The 19,651-nt window shown below is 43.4% G+C and overlaps 1 protein-coding gene across 1 annotated transcript in view; it reads right to left on the bottom strand.

The window, feature by feature from the left end:
- The window catches only part of GPR158 (G protein-coupled receptor 158), a 124,807-nt gene that overhangs the window by 18,725 nt on the left and 86,431 nt on the right, over window positions 1–19,651 (bottom strand). The window contains exons 6-7 of the mRNA XM_081834217.1: window positions 18,366–18,475; window positions 4,801–5,039 (exon numbers count right to left, since the gene is read on the bottom strand). Coding sequence (XP_081690343.1) covers window positions 4,801–5,039; window positions 18,366–18,475 — 349 coding nt within the window. The remainder of the gene's footprint in view (window positions 1–4,800; window positions 5,040–18,365; window positions 18,476–19,651) is intronic.

The following is a 19,651-nucleotide window of genomic DNA, read 5'->3' on the forward strand; positions in this document are numbered from 1 at the left end:
TGAATCTTAAATAACATAAAATATGCTTCAATGCTTGTAGCATCTCTTTTCCATTTACTCACCCACAAACCCACCTTACAAGCTAGCACATGAACAACGCAAAGGTGCTGTGTGTGTGTGTGTGTGTGTGTGTGTGTGTGTGTTGGCTCTGCAGTCAGAAAATTCCGAAAAGCAGCAGGTCAGTTTGTATGAACCACCATTCGAAGCACGCCGCACAAATGTCGCCATCAGGAGATGGGAAGCTTGCAGAAGCATAGCCAAGCTTTGCTTCCGATGCAATTAATCATAGCTGCAACCTTTGGGTAACAATACAAACTGCAAGGCAGGAAATGAAGGTTTCCTCTTGTCTCTTGCAAAAAGAAAAAAGAAAAAAAGATGACCTTATGAAAAAAAGTGCATGTAAAAGCAAGAGAGGCGTCAGGCAGGCAAGCTGCCAGAATGGGGAAGATATACTTTGCAGCGAGAAACAACAGAATCATTCCAACCTCTCATGGTGTAACCTCCTGCTAATGCAAGGGTAGCTAAAGCAATGCTCTACAGATGTTGCCACAACTCCCGCCATCCTTGAACACTGGCCATGCTGGTTGGGTACCCTGTACCTTTAATAGTTGCATAGCTGTAGGGCTCCTGTACCTTTAACAGTGCTACAGGGCATTGTCTCAGTATTATGATCCAATTGCCAAATGAGAAAACGGGGTGTATCTGCTGAAACTCCCTGTTTTCTTTTCAGTCTGGTCATTCTGTTTGGACTCCCCAGGGCGTAATGATTCTCTACATTACACATTGAAGCCAGATCTCCAATCCCAGGTCAATGTTTAAGCGGTCCTGTCTTTTAAAGCACCTTTTGGCAGCACTCCAAGCACTGGCCTGAAAAGGACGCTGATAGGGAAGAAAACAGTGCTGATTCTGGGCAGAGATAAGTGAATAGATGGGGAGGAGAATGGGACATAGCCATGGCAGAAGCTCCTCCTCCTTGAGAGTTTCTGGGGCTTTCAGAAGGCAGAGAGAGGTTAGGGCTGGGGAAGAAATTCGTTGCCTCTTGCTTTTTAATGAGAAGCTATCTGATGTACACTTCTTGAACTAAAGTGAACCCGTTACAGATAGGTAGCCGTGTTGGTCTGCCATAGTCAAAACAAAAAAATTCCTTCCAGTAGCACCTTAAAGACCAACTAAGTCAGTTCTTGGTATGAGCTTTCGTGTGCATGCACACTTCTTCAGATACACACAAAAGTGAACCCGAAATTCACCTTTACTGAGTGAACGACTTGGGGCCATGGACTGTGGGGGAGGAATCTGCTTCAGTTAGCATTCAAAGCTGAAGCTATCAAATTCACACTTTCCGAAACCAAACAGCAGCTTGAAATTCACCCTTTTCTGATTTTTTTAATGCAGCTCTCCAGTCAAATAACGTGCACAAAAATGCATTTATGAGGTGAAAGTGCCTGAAAATGCATATATTAGTTTAAAATTAAAAAATGCATTATGTTTGGGATAATTGCAAGCAAAAGTGTGCATTTTAGTCAAAACGCCATAAAAATGTGTATATTGGGAGAATTTCAACCTGAACTGCTGATGAATTATCATGAGTGGGGTTCTTTTTTTGGGGGGTGGGGTGCAAATTGTTCAGGATATGTGGAGAACTGAATTGAAGATAGGGAAGAAAATGAGAGAACCAAAACTGAGAGATTTGCCCATCCTACACTTGACAAAGTCTTGTCCTCTGGAATCTTTGCAAATATATAAATTTAAAAGATTAATTGTCTTAGATATTCACATAAATGCTTGTTTAGGATACCAGAGGACTGCTACAACAACATATTTATTGGAACAGGGTGTGAAATTCAGTAGCTAAGCAAATTGTATTACATTAGCTCTGGCCTGGCTGAGATTCTTCCTGTCTGGTCAGGCAGATAAGTATTTTGGCTTCCAATATGAAGTTGAACATTAAACTGTAATTAAATTGGCATAAATGGATGTATTTAACACCTCTCTCCTTCCCCACAATTTCTACTTCGGCTGTATGTGTTCTGTCATGGAAAGCCCAACTCCTTCTTACACCAGTATGCATAAACACACACTTAAAAACACCATCCTAGAATCTCTTGCTGGGCATTTCTACAGTAAGGAACACAATTAAATGTTCAGTTTGAGCACAGATTTGGAAGACATATTAGTCTAAGGAGGAGGAAATAGCTCATGGGACATACGAAATGTGCGAATCATAAATGTTGGTTCCTTTATAAATCATCAACAACATGCACATTTTAAAAAAATACATCGTGTATGCTACTGCTTTTATCTCTGTTACAATCTTATTATTATTTTATGGCTATTATTTATTCAATTTATTACCAGCCCTTCACAATCTGCTCTCACAGTGGGTTACAGGAATATAAAATTGAGTATTAAGAACAGTTGAAAGCAAATTACAGTCAAAGGATAAAGGTGGGTCCTGAAGACATATATCGCAGCAGTTGCAGCCCAGGGGAAAGATGTGTGTCTTCAGCATTTGACAAAAATGAAATAATAAAGGTGCCATTTAACACGCACACCAAATCTCACAGCTGTTCTCCAGAGCTGCCTTTCCAAATGACTTTATATTTCAGCTTGGCTTTTTAAAGCAGTTTGGTTTTCTGCCACTCGCAGAGATTGCGTCAATCTAATTATGCAGTTCACCAGTTTATTGATTAACTGGCCAAACTGAAATTCAGCATGGCGGAATGGCAACGCAAACTGCCCATTATCACTCCTTCCTTCCCTTTCTGCCATTCTTAGATACATTCTTTGGATATTTAAACTGAAATTTATGTATCTGTAGGTTCCTTTGAGCCTTTTTCCTTTTTGGTAGAAAGTGATGAATGACTGCAATCAGTAGCACCCTTACTACTCATAATAATTTGCAGTGCAATTTTGCAGATCCTAAGCGTGTGCTTTATTTAGTTATTTAATTCATTTCACAATATTTTGCATATCGCACAACTGTAAAGAAATCCTCCAAGCGGTTTGCAAAGGTGTCAACACACAGAAAGGGGGTGCGGGGAGGAGAAAGGTGAAACCCGACCCTTTCCACCGCGTTACCTTGCTGTGTTTAAGATGCCCGCAATTGCTGCATGTTTAGAGTTTGGGGATTTGCCGTTGCTTTTAATTAAAAAAATTGTGCAGATTTATAGGCATGTTATACCCCAGAGGACCACCTTCTCTCCATCAACAGGCTGCCTCCAAAAGATGTTTCTCTGCTGAAGGAAGGAATGTAGAAGGCTGCGTTACAATAAGTCAGACCATTGGTCCATCTAGCTCAGTATTGTTTATACAGTGGTACCTCGGGTTGCATATGCTTCAGGTTACATACGCTTCAGGTTACAGACACCACTAACCCAGAAATAGTGCTTCAGGTTAAGAACTTTGCTTCAGGATGAGAACAGAAATTGTGCTCCGGCGGCGCGGCAGCAGCAGGAGGCCCCATTAGCTAAAGTGGTGCTTCAGGTTAAGAACCGTTTCAGGTTAAGAATGGACCTCCGGAACGAATTAAGTACTCAACCCAAGGTACCACTGTACTGACCAAAAGAAACTCTCCAGAGTTTCAGGCAGGGGACATTCCTAGCCTTCCTGTGAGATGCCCAGGATTGAACATGGAACCTTCTGAGGGTGAGGCAGATGCTCTACCACTGAGCTACAGCCCTTCCCTCAAATATTCAGCAGGGCTCCTTCCCTCATCTCCTGACTGAAGCCTTTGCTGGATCAAAGAGCCTTCTGTCAGCAAGGGATGCTGACATGAGATGCAATCAAATAAGAATACCGCCTTTCACTTGCTAACTCTAGACCCTCCCATCCTGCAGGAACAATCCTGATGACCTTCTTCCCCTCAATGGATTGTTGCAGCAGTTGGAAGGATAACCCAGACCACAACTGGACTCAGGCATGCCCCAGTGGTGGTAGGGAACAGAACTCAGCTGGATCCTGCTAATTAATCAGAGATGCATTTTCAGTTGACTCTCAAGCCAGTAATTGGATAATTGCACCAATTAATTGATTAATGCTTTCGGCTCTACTACTAAGCCACTGGAGCAAACCCTAAATTTACATGGCAATTACAGAACATATGTAATGTTTGCAAAACATGCTGAGCGGGGAGAGGCTGGAACTGCAGAGTTACAACTCAGGTCACCTTTCTCCCAGTCAGTTGACCCCAATGACAGATTGCACTGCTAATTAAATCTAACACATAGCCTGCCTAGAGAGCTCGTTTCTGAATTGCTAGCTGAAACTTTTCAGTAGTTTTCTGTTTGAAATCTGACTTCAAGCCTTTTTTGCAGCTATTAACTGAGCCATAGGTCTGGAAAACTGGCTATTTGCTCCATTCCACTGCTTGAGCTGACATCTGGAAGCCAATAGACCATAGGGTTTTAAAAAAATAATAATTAAAAAATTACAAATTATTGTATACTCAGTGTCAGGGACTGGCTGGACACTGAGGAGTGAGCATTGGGAAAAGGGGGGTTGGAAGAAAGGATCTGGAAGAGCCTGGAAAAGCCAGGAGATGAGAGACAAAGACAGAGAAACTGTAGGATTGGAGAGTGAAGAACAAATGCAGGAGGAATTTGTTTTAATTTGCTGAACAGCTTCTATGGATGTAGTACTGTTATTGTTTGCAGTGTATTGCTTTTGTAACTGATATATTTAAATTGTCAGGTTGTGATGTGATTTTATCATTAGGCTTTTTATAAGGAAAGGTGTGTTATAAATGTCTTAAACAAGCAAAATAATGACCAAAGCAAAACAACAGCAGCAAAGGCAACTTACCAATAGCCATCATATAATCCCACCGGTCTATCAGGCACATGCTGAAGATCAGGTGATCTGAGGTTTGTCCTTGGCCAACGAGAGAAATGTTTCGCTCCAGGTTTTGGCAGATGGCAGCAGTCCAACCTATTAGGAACCAAAGCACCACCAGGAATATCACAGCCAGCATCTTCATCACGCGCCCGCCTGTCATGTATGGCATTCGCTGAACAGTCCGTGACAGGAACACTTTCAAAACCCTGTGCAATCAAATAGACACAACATCACAATACAATCGCCGGCTCAGATTCAAGGTGCTTGCCGTAATTTACAAGGCACTTGGCAACTTGGGTCCAGAACAGCTTAAGGATCACCCGATCCCTTATACCCCTGCCCGATCACTGAGATCTTCATGTGCCGTACCATCAAGCTATGTTGGACTCCAGAGCTTTGATGAACTCCATGCTCATTACCCTGGCAAGGTCAATAGTTCGGGACAATGGGAGCTGTGATCCATTAATCTCTGGAGGGCCACAGATTAGCCACTCCTGCTACGCAGCTTCCTTAAAAAAATTTCTTCTTATTATTTTTAAAAATATTGCAATAATAATAATATTATAATTTTTTTTATTTATACCCCACACATCTGGGCTGTAGTGCCCCAGCCACTCTGGATGGCCTCCAACACATATAAAAACATAATAAAACATCAAACATTAATAGTAACAATCTGATCCAATATTTAAAAAGTCACAATAACTTTAAAATAAACGATTTGTATCAAATAAAGCCATTTTCAATAATCCATTAAAATCTAATAGTAATCAGTAAAATTAAACACCAGCAAACAAATAAATTACAATAAAGAATTACTAATCTAATCAGTAAAAAAATAACAGCAGCTCACAATACATAAAATACCACAAAACATACAAAACCATGTAAAAGGATCAAATTGAGAAACAAGGACATACAACTTATAAAATGATTTTTTTTTTAATTGCCCTGAACTCCTCTCTTCCCAGCAGCTTCTGCTGGCAAGCAGCAATGTGCACCAAGGCAAGCACAATGAAATCAAGGCAGCCAAAGAAATGTATTTCAAGCCACCATTCTAGTGGACTGGCTCTTTAAATTAAAGAGCCTTCCCCGCTTCTCAGTACTTAAGAGGGCTAGGGCTGGCTCTACCATTAGGCAGGGTGAGGTGAACGCTTCAGGCGGTAGACTCTGAGGGTCAGGGAGAGAACAGAACTCTGTGTGCCTGCTCTATACTCCCTAAGCCAGTTTGCTGCCCTCAAATGTTGTGGAAGACACTGTCCATTTGCCAGTGATGAACAGTCAACTCCTGTTTTTTTGGACATGGGTTTGGGGTGTGTGTGAACCGTTTTGTCTATTGCCTTGGGCGGCAAAATGTCTTGGACCTGCCCTGCCAATAGCACATAAATGTGTGTTTGGAGAAGAGCAGAGCGCTGCATGATTGGTAAAACCCCCAGTTACCCCACCATAGCACTGAATTATTGCTGCTGCCTTTTGGCTACATGCACCAGAGAAAACAAACATACCATAAAAGCCAAGGGCATCTTTACAGAATTCTGTATCTATAAAGTGTGCAGTATGTAAGGATCAAATAAATATCAGTTACAACAATTATTTTTAGAACACCTGGGTGTCCTGTTTCTTACCCATGTCATCAACAAAAGAGCCTGGGAGAATTGAGATAAAAATCTAGCGAACCACTGAGCCGGAAGAAAAGTCACACCTACTATTTACAACAAAGTAAATTATTCACTCCCACAAATTTCCCCCCTCCCCTGCCACAATACATTCTGCATTTTGCATCTTTCTTTTGGCTTTTGGATGTTGTCATCATCGCTACCCCCTTATATAACCCTTACCTCACTGCTTACTTGTTTCTATGGTGGGCAGGAGGTGAGCCCCACCCTATCTGGGAAACTAGGTAGGGCTGAGTCTGACTGGTACGTGGATAAGCAGACAGACGGTGAAGTCTGAGTGCTGCAAGCAAGGCTTGACACCTTTCCCTCCCTCCCAGCTATGTGCTGGGCAGGGCGGGGGGGGGGGACTGCCAGGAGAGTAAGGGTTTGAATGGCTCCTAGCCCCAATGGCTGTCATAACGATAACTTTAAGAGCTGGTACCAGAGCTTGCTTTCCCCCTCCTCCCTCCCCATCACTTTTTCTTCCTGTGCCACATCTTTTAGATTCCCTCCTTTTTTCAGTCTTAACTTCAGCTCTACACATTTCCACATCAGTTTGCAATTTTTTTATTTTTTAAAAAATTAATAATGAAAATTCACCAGCATTTCAGTGCAAATTTCTCCAAATATACACTTTTTTGTGTGTGCAATCTTGCCCAGCAGAAACAAGTTTGCAAAGCAAAACCTTCCCTAACACGCTTTTTTCTATGTTATTTACACACACACAATGTGCACACTTTAAGATATGTGTTTTTTTCACACATTACTTGGCTAGAGAACTTTTTTGCAAAATTCGGAGAAGTTCAAAGGATGGTTGTATTTTGGTTCGCACCTTGTTTTGGAAAGTGCGGATTGGGTACGTTCACGTTTACATGGGAGCTAAGTCTCCCCCATCCCTAGAAAGGGCTATGGCAGCTTGGTAGTGCAGTCCCTTCTCCTCCCTGTTATTTGTCTCCCTTCCCAGTGGGGCTTGTTCGCATGCTGCTTAGCTGTGCTTGGCAGTCTGAAGGAGGGGAGAGAGAGAGAGAGAGAGAGAGAGAGAGAGAGAGATGACTCAGGAAAGAGGGGAACAGATTGGCCAGGGCAGTGTTTTCCCTTCTTCTCCTCCTCCTCCTTTTCTGCTGTTACTTGGCTTCCTAACAGGCTGTGCTCACACACTGCTGACTTGGGGGCCTTGGCTTGCAGTCAGAGAGAAAATGATGAACTGCACCAGCCTGAACTTTGGGCGAGTCAAGGAAAGAGCAGAGGAGTTGAAAATTACACAGCCCAAATCAATCTGCTCCCTTGCCCAGCTAGGCCCAAAAATCTCCAGTGCCAACAGCAAGGTTTATTTTATTTATTTATTTATTTATTTAATTTCTATGTGTTTGTTGTTGGTGGCATCTGTCTGCCTTGAGAGAGTTCACTTCCGGGGAATGAAGTCAAATCGTTGTGTTAACAGCACCAAAGTGACCTCTCTAAGTTGCAAGCCTGGGCAGTGTGTATGGAAGTCCTTGGGTCCAAAGGAAAGCAATATGCTTGGCATCAGCAGGACTGCAGGAGCTGCTGGAAGGACTACAAGGACTCCACTCTGGATTTGTGTAGGGTTCAATCCTTTGCCTTTTCTTTTCCCAGTGGAAGTTTAGGATCAGAGTTTTCCTTCTCTTGAAGGGCTACCTTTCCAGGTTGATGAGCCTCACTTCCTTCTACAGCATGTGCAGAAACCCCCTTCTTGATCACTGGACCTGTTCTTGGTCTCGTCCGCTCAATCTGCTGGAGCCTGTACAGTGGTACCTCTGGTTGTGAATGGGATCCATTCCAGAGACCCATTCACAACATGAAAAGCCCGCAACCTGAAGCGCTGTATCTGCGCAGGTTGTGTGCATGCGTGAAGCATGATTTAGCGCTTCTGCGCATGCGCAAGCAGCGAAACCCGGAAGTAACCCTATCCGGTACTTCCGGGTCGCTGCGGGAAGCAACCTGAAAAAACGTAACATGAAGCAAACGTAACATGAGGTATGACTCTATTTGCATGCAGGGGGAGTCCCCAACTCAAGGAGGGTTTGAGACCCATCAGCTACCTCCACCTGGTTGAGCTGGCCAGTCGAAGCTGTTCCCCAGGGTGTGGCCACGGTTGCATGCTGACATCTCCTAAGAGCCACAGGTGAGAGCTGAATGCAGGGTGGGGACCAAAGGTAGACAAACTAAACCAGAAGGAGTACGATGTGCCCCCTGCTAGAGGTACCGCCCCTCCCCACTCACCTTTTTCTCCAAGAAGCTCAAGGTGTCGTATCTGGTCCCTACCCTGCCTTATTTAATTACCACAACAACTTTGTGGGGTAGGTTAGGCTGAGAGGCAGTGATTGGCCCAAGTATTTTTAAACTGCTTAAACTTTTTTTTAAAAAAACTCTTAGCAGTATAGATACAAAAAACACAACATAAAATAGTACAATAAAACAGAAACAAAAGAACAGTGAAATAGTATTATAAAAACAGAAAACAGAATTACAAAGAAAGAAACTCATCAATAATGACGTTCCAGCTTATGGGTCAGGGCAAAAATATGTGTCTTTGCAATATGGCTGAAGCTACTGATGGATGATATTGGGACACGGGTGGCGCTGTGGTCTAAACCACTGAGCCTAGGGCTTGCCAAATGGAAGGTCGGTGGTTGTAGAAACCTCTGACTTTTGCAGGGCTGGAATGTAGCCTCGTGACGGGGTGAGCTCCCGTTGCTCGGTCCCAGCTCCTGTCAACCTAGCAGTTCGAAAGCACATCAAAATGCAAATAGATAAATAGGTACTGCTCCGGCAGGAAAGTAAACGGCGTTTCCATGCACTGCTCTGGTTTTGCCAGAAGCGGCTTAGTCATGCTGGCCACATGACCCGGAAAAACTGTCTGCAGATAAATGCCGGTTCCCTTGGCTAGTAAAGCGAGATGAGCACTGCAACCCCAGAGTCATTCGCGACTGGACTTAACTATCAGGGGTCCTTTACCTTTACCTTACTGATGGATGATGCATTGCAGGTGGCAGGATAAGAACCCAAGGAGGTGGCTAAACTTGTGGCCCTACAATGCCCACCAGCTCCAGCCAGCATGACCAATGGTCAGAGATGACAGGGATTGTAGCTCAGCAACACCTGGAGGAAAACTGGTTAGTCCCCACTGCTTTAGGTGTATGCCTCTTTTCTACCACCTGATTGTGAACCTGTCTGCCTGTCCGCCCAGAGTTTTTTAAGAGAGCCGGATAGACTTGCTAAGTGTCATTTGCTTTCCATAGTTCCAAGTGTGCTCCAAGACCAGCTGACGCTGATTTGCAACCCATCTACACAGCAGATGGGGCTGACGGGAAAGCCAGCCAGAATTTTTATTCTTTGCCAGATTAGGTAACGTCCCTTGCTTTGTATAAATGTGCTGGACAGGAAGCCAAAGCTCTCACGCATATGTGCCCTGAGGGACCTATAGAACAACTGTTTTCTTGGCTAGGAAAAACAAAGTCTCAGGAACCAAAGTGACAATGAAATGATGCCAAAAAGAATGATTATTTGAAGCTGAACAACTATGCATGTAAGCAAATGTGGGTATATGTGCATCAAATGCAAAACTACAAATTACAGTTATAAACTCTCCAAGCTATAGCAGCTATACAAAAAACAAAGAAGTGCTCCAGACAATACAAATAATAACTGATGATATATCCAGGATTGGATCTAGCTTCATGCTTCATCAAATGGAAGAATTATTTGGGGGAGGGGGCAGCCATTAATCCCTGCCACCCATCAATTATTCAACATTTACTATCTGAATTGTTTGCAAAACAACATTACAAGGCTTATTAGGTGGATGCGGAGGTGCTGCTGTTGCTAAGGGCACTTGGCATCTTCCCTGCTGCGGAGATTCACTCTCTTCCAACAGGAGCATCTTACAGCAATAAACGTAGGTCCAGGAACACAGCAAATGATGCACTGTGCCTTTAACAGCTGTGGTCTGGCACAAATTAAAGAGGGTAAGCCTTTTCTAGTATGGAAACACTATCATAGGGAAAGCTTCACCTGTGGACATGCTGTCTGTCAGACATCTTATTAATTGTACGTGGCCCCTTATTTGCTTTCGGGCCCCATACTTTAGCACAGCAGCTTGTAACATTAAGAATGCTGATTTATTTTATTTTTATATTTGCTGAGGACAAACTTCTTCACAAACTAAAAGCTTCAATTGGAGGAACTTGAACTTAACGAGTTCATTCTGTAAAAGGACATACTGAAATTAGTTCCACTTTGGACAGGATAAACTAGAACTAAAACAAGTTGCTTTTAAAAATGAGCTTGTCAGGCACTGCCTGTGGCCCTCATAAAGTTGTCTAATGAGCAATGTGGCCCTTGGGATGATGAGGGGCTGTGACAACTCCAGAGTTGAACTCAGCAGGGCCTTCAAAACAATCGCAGACAAAGTCCACCTGGACAGGCGCTTGTGTAGGTCACATCTTGTGGGATGCCTTCAAATTGTACATCCAAATATTAATACACCCTGCATTACAGATGGGTCACTGTCTTTGTCACAGTGTTCTTCTTAAACAATTATAAAATCCTTCATATTGTATTGGTGCTGGGGCAAGCTAATTATTTGCTTCTTAGAAGCACTGAGAGATCACTATCTCACCCATCAGCCATTTGCCTACTTTTTCCCTTATCAAAGTTTTCCAGAACAAGGAGTACAAAAGATTTCAAGGTCAATATTTATCAGGAAGCTTACACATGAAAATAGATCTGAGTCATGGTCTCTAGTAATCCTCTCCTGCACAATGCATTCAAAACTTCCTTTATAACCACCGGGTCCAAACTGGAGTCAACTGTTTCAGCTGAATTTGCACCTCTTATAACAAAACCTTGTGGAACCAAGCAACCTGCCAGTTCAGACTAGGCTTGAGAGAACAAAGCTATTAGATGTGGCACTGTTCAAAATTCAGGCAGCGTTTGCTCCCTAGATAACTTCTTTTGCTGTTTAAAAACCAACAGGAGTTTCATGACAAATTTCTTCACATGCAGGAAATATATTTTTATACTGGCTCTCTTTTAAAAAACAAAAACACAGATATGTTTTAAAAATGTATCAGAGCCGAAAAATAAAATTCACCTTCTTAGCTGTGCATGTTTAGTCAGTAGTATAGTTGCACATGGCGAAGGCTCCTAATAATCTCCAAAACTAATAAACGATTTAGAAAAAGGGATCGTGAACCCTTTTGAACAAAGTGGGCACATCTTGAATTTTGAGAAAATGTTGTGGGCACCCGTCACAAAAGGCTGCTGGGGGTACCATGCATGCAACACAAAATAAATTTAAAAATATTTCCTATTTTTGTTCTTATTGGCTGCCAATTTATTCACTTTTTCTGCTTTGATATGGAAGGGTTTTCTCTAGTAAATGAAAGCCATTGCTTCAAGAAAGTCTCCCAACCCCCAGTCACTTGTTCCTCTCTGATTTAGTAGGCACTTTGAGAAGTCGTCGGGACGCGGGTGGCGCTGTGGGTAAAACCTCAGTGCCTAGGACTTGCCGATCGCATGGTCGGCGGTTCGAATCCCCGCGGCGGGGTGAGCTCCCGTCTTTCGGTCCCAGCTCCTGCCCACCTAGCAGTTCAAAAGCACCCCTAAGTGCAAGTAGATAAATAGGTACCGCTTTATAGCGGGAAGGTAAACGGCGTTTCCATGTGCTGCGCTGGTGCTGGCTCGCTAGAGCAGCTTCGCCACGCTGGCCACGTGACCCGGAAGTGTCTTCGTACAGTGCTGGCTCCCGGCCTCTTAAGTGAGATGAGTGCACAACCCTAGAGTTGGACACGACTGGCCCGTACGGGCAGGGGTACCTTTGAGAAGTCGTGCTGGAAGAATACTAACAGTGCCATTTAGTATGACACTATGCAATTCTTCTAGTGGGTTTTCCAAGTAAATTAATTAGATAACAGCCACTTATTACTAAAGTCAAGCTTTTCACCACAAAAAGACCAACGGGCTTTCATGAGCCTGGTGAAAAGTTGATTCTGAATATAACAACAAAGCTAACTTCTATGCATGTGCTGTTGCATGAAAAGTCTTGTAAGACATTTTGGAACACTGCAATCCTGCGGCACGTTTACACCGAAGCGTGTCCAAGTCTGTTCAGTGAGACTTACTGCTGAGAAAGATTGGCAGCTAAAGGACTATTCCTATGGGATGGAGATGGAAATGACCCATCTCTTTCAAAAAGGCGAAAAACAAAGGTAAATTGATAGGAGAATAATGTGCACTGCCAACCTCTGAAAAGCTATGGCAGAAGGAAAGATTCTTTCTGCTCTGATTAAGCTCACTTTGGCAAGAGGCTCTGCAAGCAAAAAGGTACCCAGCTGTGGAGTGCTCCTGCATGAGACCAGACTTTACCTCGGCATATATTATGCATGCTATTGATTATTGTCACTTAAACAGATCAATTAACTTCAAGCTCTAGTGGAGATGAGTTCCTTTAATTATACTCTGTGCTTCAAATAGAAGTGCATATCCTTTTTCTAGTGGATAAGGGAGATTTACAATTTCCCAAATACTACCCTCGTTCACCTTTTTTATTCCAAAGGGAGAGGCTTCATTTCAATAAGGGTATATGTAAGTTTCTGAACTTAAGCAGGAATAAACAGATGCACAAATATAGGATTTTTTTAGGGGAGGGGCATCTGACTTGACAGCAGTACAAGCAGAAAGGATCTAGGAGTCTTGGTAGACCGCAAGCTTTAATATAAGACAACAGTGTGATGCAGCAGCAAAAAAAGCCATAGCGTTAGCTTCAAATATCTAAAGCATGGGTAGGCAAACTAAGGTCTGGGGGTTGGATCCGGCCCAATCGCCTTCTAAATCCAGCCCATGGACAGTCCAGGAATCAGCGAGTTTTTACATGAGTAGAATGTGTCCTTTTATTTTAAAATGCATCTCTGGGTTATTTGTGGGGCCAGTGGCGGAGCTTCATGCTCCAGCACCGGGGGCGGAGAGCAGGCAGGGGCGGGGTGCACCGCCCGCAGGGGCAGGGAGTGCGTCCTGGGGGCAGGGCGCCCAGTGGGGGGGGGCAGCCGCGATGGCGTCGTGGGGATCATGCTGCCGGGGGCAGTGGGCTCCCCCCGCACTCCTCTTCCTCTGCCAGTGTGTGGGGCCTGGTGTTTTTACATCTCTGGCTTATTTGTGGGACATAGGAATCGTTCATCCCCCCCCAAAAAAATATAGTCCAGCCTCCATAAGGTCTGGGGGACAGTGGACCGGCCCCCTTCTGAAAAAGTTTGCTGACCCCTGAAAAGGGCTGTCACATGGAACATGGAGCAAACTTGTTTTCCACTGTTTCCAAGGGCTAAGACCCAAACCACTGGATTCAAATTACAAGAAAGGAGATTCTGACTAAACATCAGGAAGAACTTTCTTTCCATGAACTTCCTTATCTTCACTTATCTAGCTGTGCAATCCTACAGATATCTACTCAAAAGTAGCTCCCTAGCATTTACATCTAAGTTTGTGCGTTATAGGACTGCAGCCTTGGGAGCCAAGCCCATCAAAGAGATAACAAAAATACAACTTGCCTGTGTGTTCCTATGATCTGTAAACAAGTAAAACAATCAACAGACTAGAAGTTATTGGCAGGGCACATGTTTTGCATCAGTGAAGCCCCCAGGTTGTTCCTGAGAATCTCCAGGTAAAAAAGGAGCAGGGTTGAAGAAAATCTCTCCTGAGAGATTAAACAGCTGCTGCAGCTTCCAGTCAGAATCAACAACCCTGAGCTAAATGGACGATTGCCCTGAATTCCAAAGTAGATGTGACTGGCCTTTGGCTGTTCATCTTGAGTTTCGCATCCATTCTGGATCAAGACCATGATGTGGGTGGAGACAAGCATTTAATCCTTTGACTCCACCATGATCTTGATCTGGACACACAAACACACACGGGTCAGGCGGGTGCTGCTGTTTGCCCCAAGGGGATCATTGTCATCAGCACTAATAGCAAACAGTGGCTGTGGTGGATCCTGGGACAAATAGGTGGCACAGGGGGCCCTGATGCAGATCAGGATTGCACCAGGGGAAAGGGGTTACATTTCCCCTCCCCACATGCTATGGAATCAAGTTGCTCCCTTGCACAACCGCAATTTAACAATAGCAGCAACAAAAGAGGATGCACGCGCACACACACAAATCATGCAAAGTCTAATCAGGTCCTCAATGTCTGGCCCCAATCCAGCATCAAGCCACTTCATATGTCTGCCCAAAGCAGAGCTCCGCTGTCATTTCCCAGGCTCCCACAAAAAGCCTCCAAGCCTTCAGCTGCTGCTTCTGTAGCATAACCAGTGACCTCAAGCTGTGCAGTGATACATCCCATTAACACTTCTGTAAACCGTTTAGTCTTGCTTTGAAGCCTGATATAAGCCTGGCAGCTCTCTTTGCTTGGGATGCTACAAGTGATATAGCAGCAAAGATCATAGCGTGGCAAGTATAGGCATTACTACCAAAGTAAACATAATTTGTGTAGTTCTGTTTTCAAATGCACAAATGGAATGAGAGGGCAACAGTACAACTCCAAGCTGTGCACAAATAATCCACAGTGGAAATGATGGGAAATTTTTTTTTACACAGTGTGGTTTGGGCACAGGGTCAAGCTGCAGCTAAGGATGGATGAAGCTGCCAGTTTCAATGCCTCTTGGTTTATTATTTCTCCAGTCTTAAATTCAGTTCTCCCCATTCCCACATCAGTTTGCATCAGTTTGCAATTAAAAGAAGTATTCAGGAAAATCTGGACTGAAAGAACATACTGAAATACTATCAAAATAAGACAGGGACACTGTTTGTGAGTTGCTCCTCTGTCCAGAAGTGTGGGATATATCCTGTTTTGGATAGGATTATTCTCCCCATGAAGGAGCAGGTGCCCAGCCTACAGAGGCTGTTGGAGACAACACTGCCATTGAAGGCACAAGCGCTCTCGGTGGCACAAGGTGCCTTCTGCTAGCTAGCTACAGTCAGTAGCTCAAAGATGGTAGCACTTTCTGGACAGGGGTAGCCTGGCATTGGCTGTCTATGCTCTAGTAACCTGTAGTTTGGACTACTACAATGTGTTGTAATAACATCAGAGGAGCCCTGCTGGATCCACCTCAAGGACCACCTCTTTCCATATGAATCTCTTTCCATATGAACCTGAGGTCATCTTCTTTGTGTGCATCCTCCATGAGAGGAGGGTGGCAACATGAGAATGGGCCTTTTCTGCAGTGGCTTCCTGTTTGTGGAATACTCTCCCAGGGAACGGTTATGGACCACCGGTATGAAATTTATGGCATGTAATGCCTTGAAAGAAAATATTATGAAAATGATTTACAGGTGGTACATGACACCAGTCAAGCTTGCAAAGATATATCATTTGCCTGATAATAAGTGTTGGAAATGTAAGGAAACTGAGGGAACATTCTTTCACCTCTGGTGGACGTGCCCAAAGGTAAAGGCGTTCTGGGAAATAATCTATAATGAACTGAAAAAGGTATTTAAGTATACCTTCCTTAAGAAACCAGAGGTCTTCCTTTTGGGCATTGTTGGTCAGAAGGTGTTAAAGAAGGATAGAACCTTTTTTATGTATGCAACAACAGCAGCAAGAATTCTTATCGCAAAGTATTGGAAGACACAAGATTTGCCCACCCTGGAAGAATGGCAGATGCAATTGATAGACTACATGGAATTGGCTGAAATGACTGGCAGAATCCGTGATACGGGAGAAGAACAAACAGAAGAAGAATGGAAGAAATTTAAAGATTATCTGCAAAAACATTGTAAACTATATGAATGTTAAAGTGATGCAGGATAGTGAGATAATGTGGCATTAGTGATAAAGCTGAAAGGAATGTGTAAAGATTTTTTTGAGTAACAAGTAAAGAAACACAGTTAAATTAACCAAAGGATGGGGGATTAGAAGATAAGTGGATAGCAGTAGGAATGGTTAACTTAAAAGAAATTAAGAATTACTAAATTAGTTAAAATAGAGGAAAAATCTGCCGAAATTAAATTGAAAATTTGAATACAGAAAAGGGAGATGCGAGGAAGTCAAGAAAGTAAGCTCTATGAAACTAAGAGTTGAACTTATATATTTTTGTTTGGTTTTCGTGTTTTTTATTGTTCATTGTTTGATGTTGTGTTGTTTTGTCTTGTTTGTTACTATAAAATATGTTGAAACTTTAATAAAAATTCTTAAAAAAAAAAAAGGAATACTCTCCCAGGAATGTTTGCCTGGCACCTTCATTATACACTTTTAGGTGCCAGGCAAAAGCATTCCTCTTTAACCAGGCCGTTGGCTGATTGACATCCAATGCCCTTTTAAAATGTTTGTGAGGGTATTGGGTTGGTTTTTCTTTTTCTTTTGATTGTGTATTTTGTGCTTTTATATTGCGCTTTTATCTTGTGAACCACTCTGAGCCCTGCGGGTATAGGGCGGTATACAAATTTAGTAAATAAAATAAATCTGGCCAAACGCCCATCCAGTCCAGCATCATGTTCTCACAGTGGCCAACCAGATGTCTCTGCTAGAAGGACCTGAGTACAACAATATTTGCCCTACCTCTGATTCTCAGCCACTGGCTCTCAGGGGCATATGGCTGCCTACAGTGGAGGAAGAGCACAACCATCATGGCTGGTAGCCATTGACGGATATATTCTCCATGAATTTGCCCCTGCCTTAGAGGGCAAATTTTCCAGCTGTGGGGAGAGGGCTGTTACATCTCCCTGCAGCTGGAAGATTCAAAACCAAGGCTGCCATGGCAACAGGCTGGCCCCCTTCCACAACACAGAAAGGTAAGCGGTATTCCAAAAGTCCATAGAAGAGGCCAGCTTTTGTGAAACATTCAAATGAGATTGACATGGTTATGCTCAAATGGGACCTTGATAGCATCATCATTATTATTATTTTTGCCTTATTAGGCAACCATTTCTAGATAAAGCTTTAATCGCCAATCACATCTTACCAAGGAATTTATTGACAGCAGCCAGGTGGATTAATGCAAAGTTGACTCCCAGTGGATTAGGCACTGTTACTGCTCCTGAAATTTCCACATCACTGCAGAACGTACATTATTAAAGGATTTCCTCCAAGGGCAACTTTTCCAATAGTTTCGTCCAGTGTATAATTAAATATCTCTCATAAACAAACATTCTTGTGGAGCAATTCAGTTCCTGCCCAAGATGGATCAAACTGCAGGCATAGGCAAACTCGGCCCTTCAGATGTTTTGGGACTACAACTCCCATCATCCCTGACCACATCCTGTTAGCTAGGGATGATGGGAGTTGTAGTCCCAAAACATCTGGAGGGTCGAGTTTGCCTATGTCTGGATCAAAGGATCCACGGTTACATCAAAAGCACTGCCGCTTGCAGCAGCCAGGTGAGGAGCGGGAGGCATTATTTTTTACACAGTTGTTTCTCCTGCACCATTCCAGGGCAGTACAAGGGAGAAACCCAAGGATTAGACCCCTACTCAGGAGATCTGAAGGGCTTCGGAACCTGTGGATATAAAACCTCCAGCATCCCCACCCAATCCCAAAATGCCCCCTAAATGCTTTATGAGTTTCTGCTGGTGGGAAAACTGGTGACAGCAAGCTGGAGTTTCTCTTAGGGCAGAGTCCACCGCAGCCAAAGCACTCTCCTCCATCGCTAAGATTGTGCTATTGGTTTCTAGACTACTGGGGAAATTAAGCATAGGCTTCCAAAGGCAGATGAAAACTTTGAAGTCTGTTTTCCGTGCCCCCCAAAAATATAAAAATCACAGATCATCACTGCAATCTCCTCTGTACATGTGCGCGCACACACACACGCAAAACAAAATTACACAGAAATTACACTTCACCCAGAAACAAAAATGATAACATATGTAGTACCTGTGCAGCTTGAGTGTAGCAGTTCCGTAAACAGTAGTAAATCCCAAAAGGCGAACCCATCGTAGGAGAACACAGCGAAATGTGCTTGGCTCAAAGTACAAAATGATAACCTATAAAACAAGACAAAAGACATACAGAAGATATGTAGCAACTTCAGGTGAATCACATAAGCCCTTCCTGGTTCATAAACAGAACGAGGGTTGGACACTGGGAGCTGCACTTTTTCCAGTGTTCCTGAGTGATTTCTGAGTTTGCTCCTACTTTATCTTTCTGCGTTTGTTGCTTACTTATCTTTCGCAGCCTAAATTGAAGGAGTGTAAAGAGCAGTCTGGCCCATTCAGTTGCAGCTGACTATACGGTAATATTTAATGAAGAAATAAAAGCCCACTATTTATAATGTGAAATAAGCACCCATGCTGATGTGTAGATAATTGCAATAAACAAACTTGCTGCCAGAGTGGTTCAATTAAGTGGTATGTGCCTGCTTAACTAAAAATGAATGTTTTAATAAAGTGTCTTGAAGGAAAAGTTATAGCATAGCATCTCCCCTCCTTGATAATTTTTAATCATCGCTTTTTGGCTTTCAGACTACACATCACTTTCCTTTCATTTCCCCTATGGAGCACGATGCTGCGCTGTTAGTGAATTTGCCTCTGAATGGAACAATAAAGAACAAAAGCTCTTAGTACAAAGAGTCTTTACTTGGGATTTTTGATTTGCTTAGGCCGGAAGCTCTCCAGCAAGGTGGCAAGGTGAAGGAAAAGTCAGGACTCCTGCACCTTTCAAAGCTGCAGAGATGAATTTCAGCACGTGTAGCTTGTCATGCAATTACGCCTGCCAAAATCCCCTGTTCTGTACAACTGCAGAAGGTTCAGGAGTCCTGTCCTCTTTTTCACCTGGTCATTCTACTTCGCCAGGAGCACACGAATCCAAGCTTTGGAGCTTCTCAGATCTGACTGCTTAACCACAGCCAAGCACGACTCTCTTCCCTTTTGCTGGGGAAAGCCTGCTGCAGCCATGTGTTAAGAGGCCCCACCAGGGATCTGTATAGACCCAGCTAACAACTCTGTTAAGTTACCAATGTCTCAGCGGAGGCTGAATTCAGTAAGGAAGGGTTTGAGAGACAATGCAAGGCAGAGCAATGCAAGACAGGCAAGGCAGAGGGAAAGCTTCTCAAGTTGTTGTTGGCATCTGTCTGTCTTGAGGGATAACAGAGCGTGCCTCCAGGGGTTAACTCAAACCAATGAGCTAGCAGAACCAAAGTGACCTTCTCGGTATGTATGGAG

This window comes from Podarcis erhardii, assembly GCF_964252035.2.
Source record: "Podarcis erhardii genome assembly, chromosome: 12".
Lineage (NCBI taxonomy): Eukaryota > Metazoa > Chordata > Lepidosauria > Squamata > Lacertidae > Podarcis > Podarcis erhardii.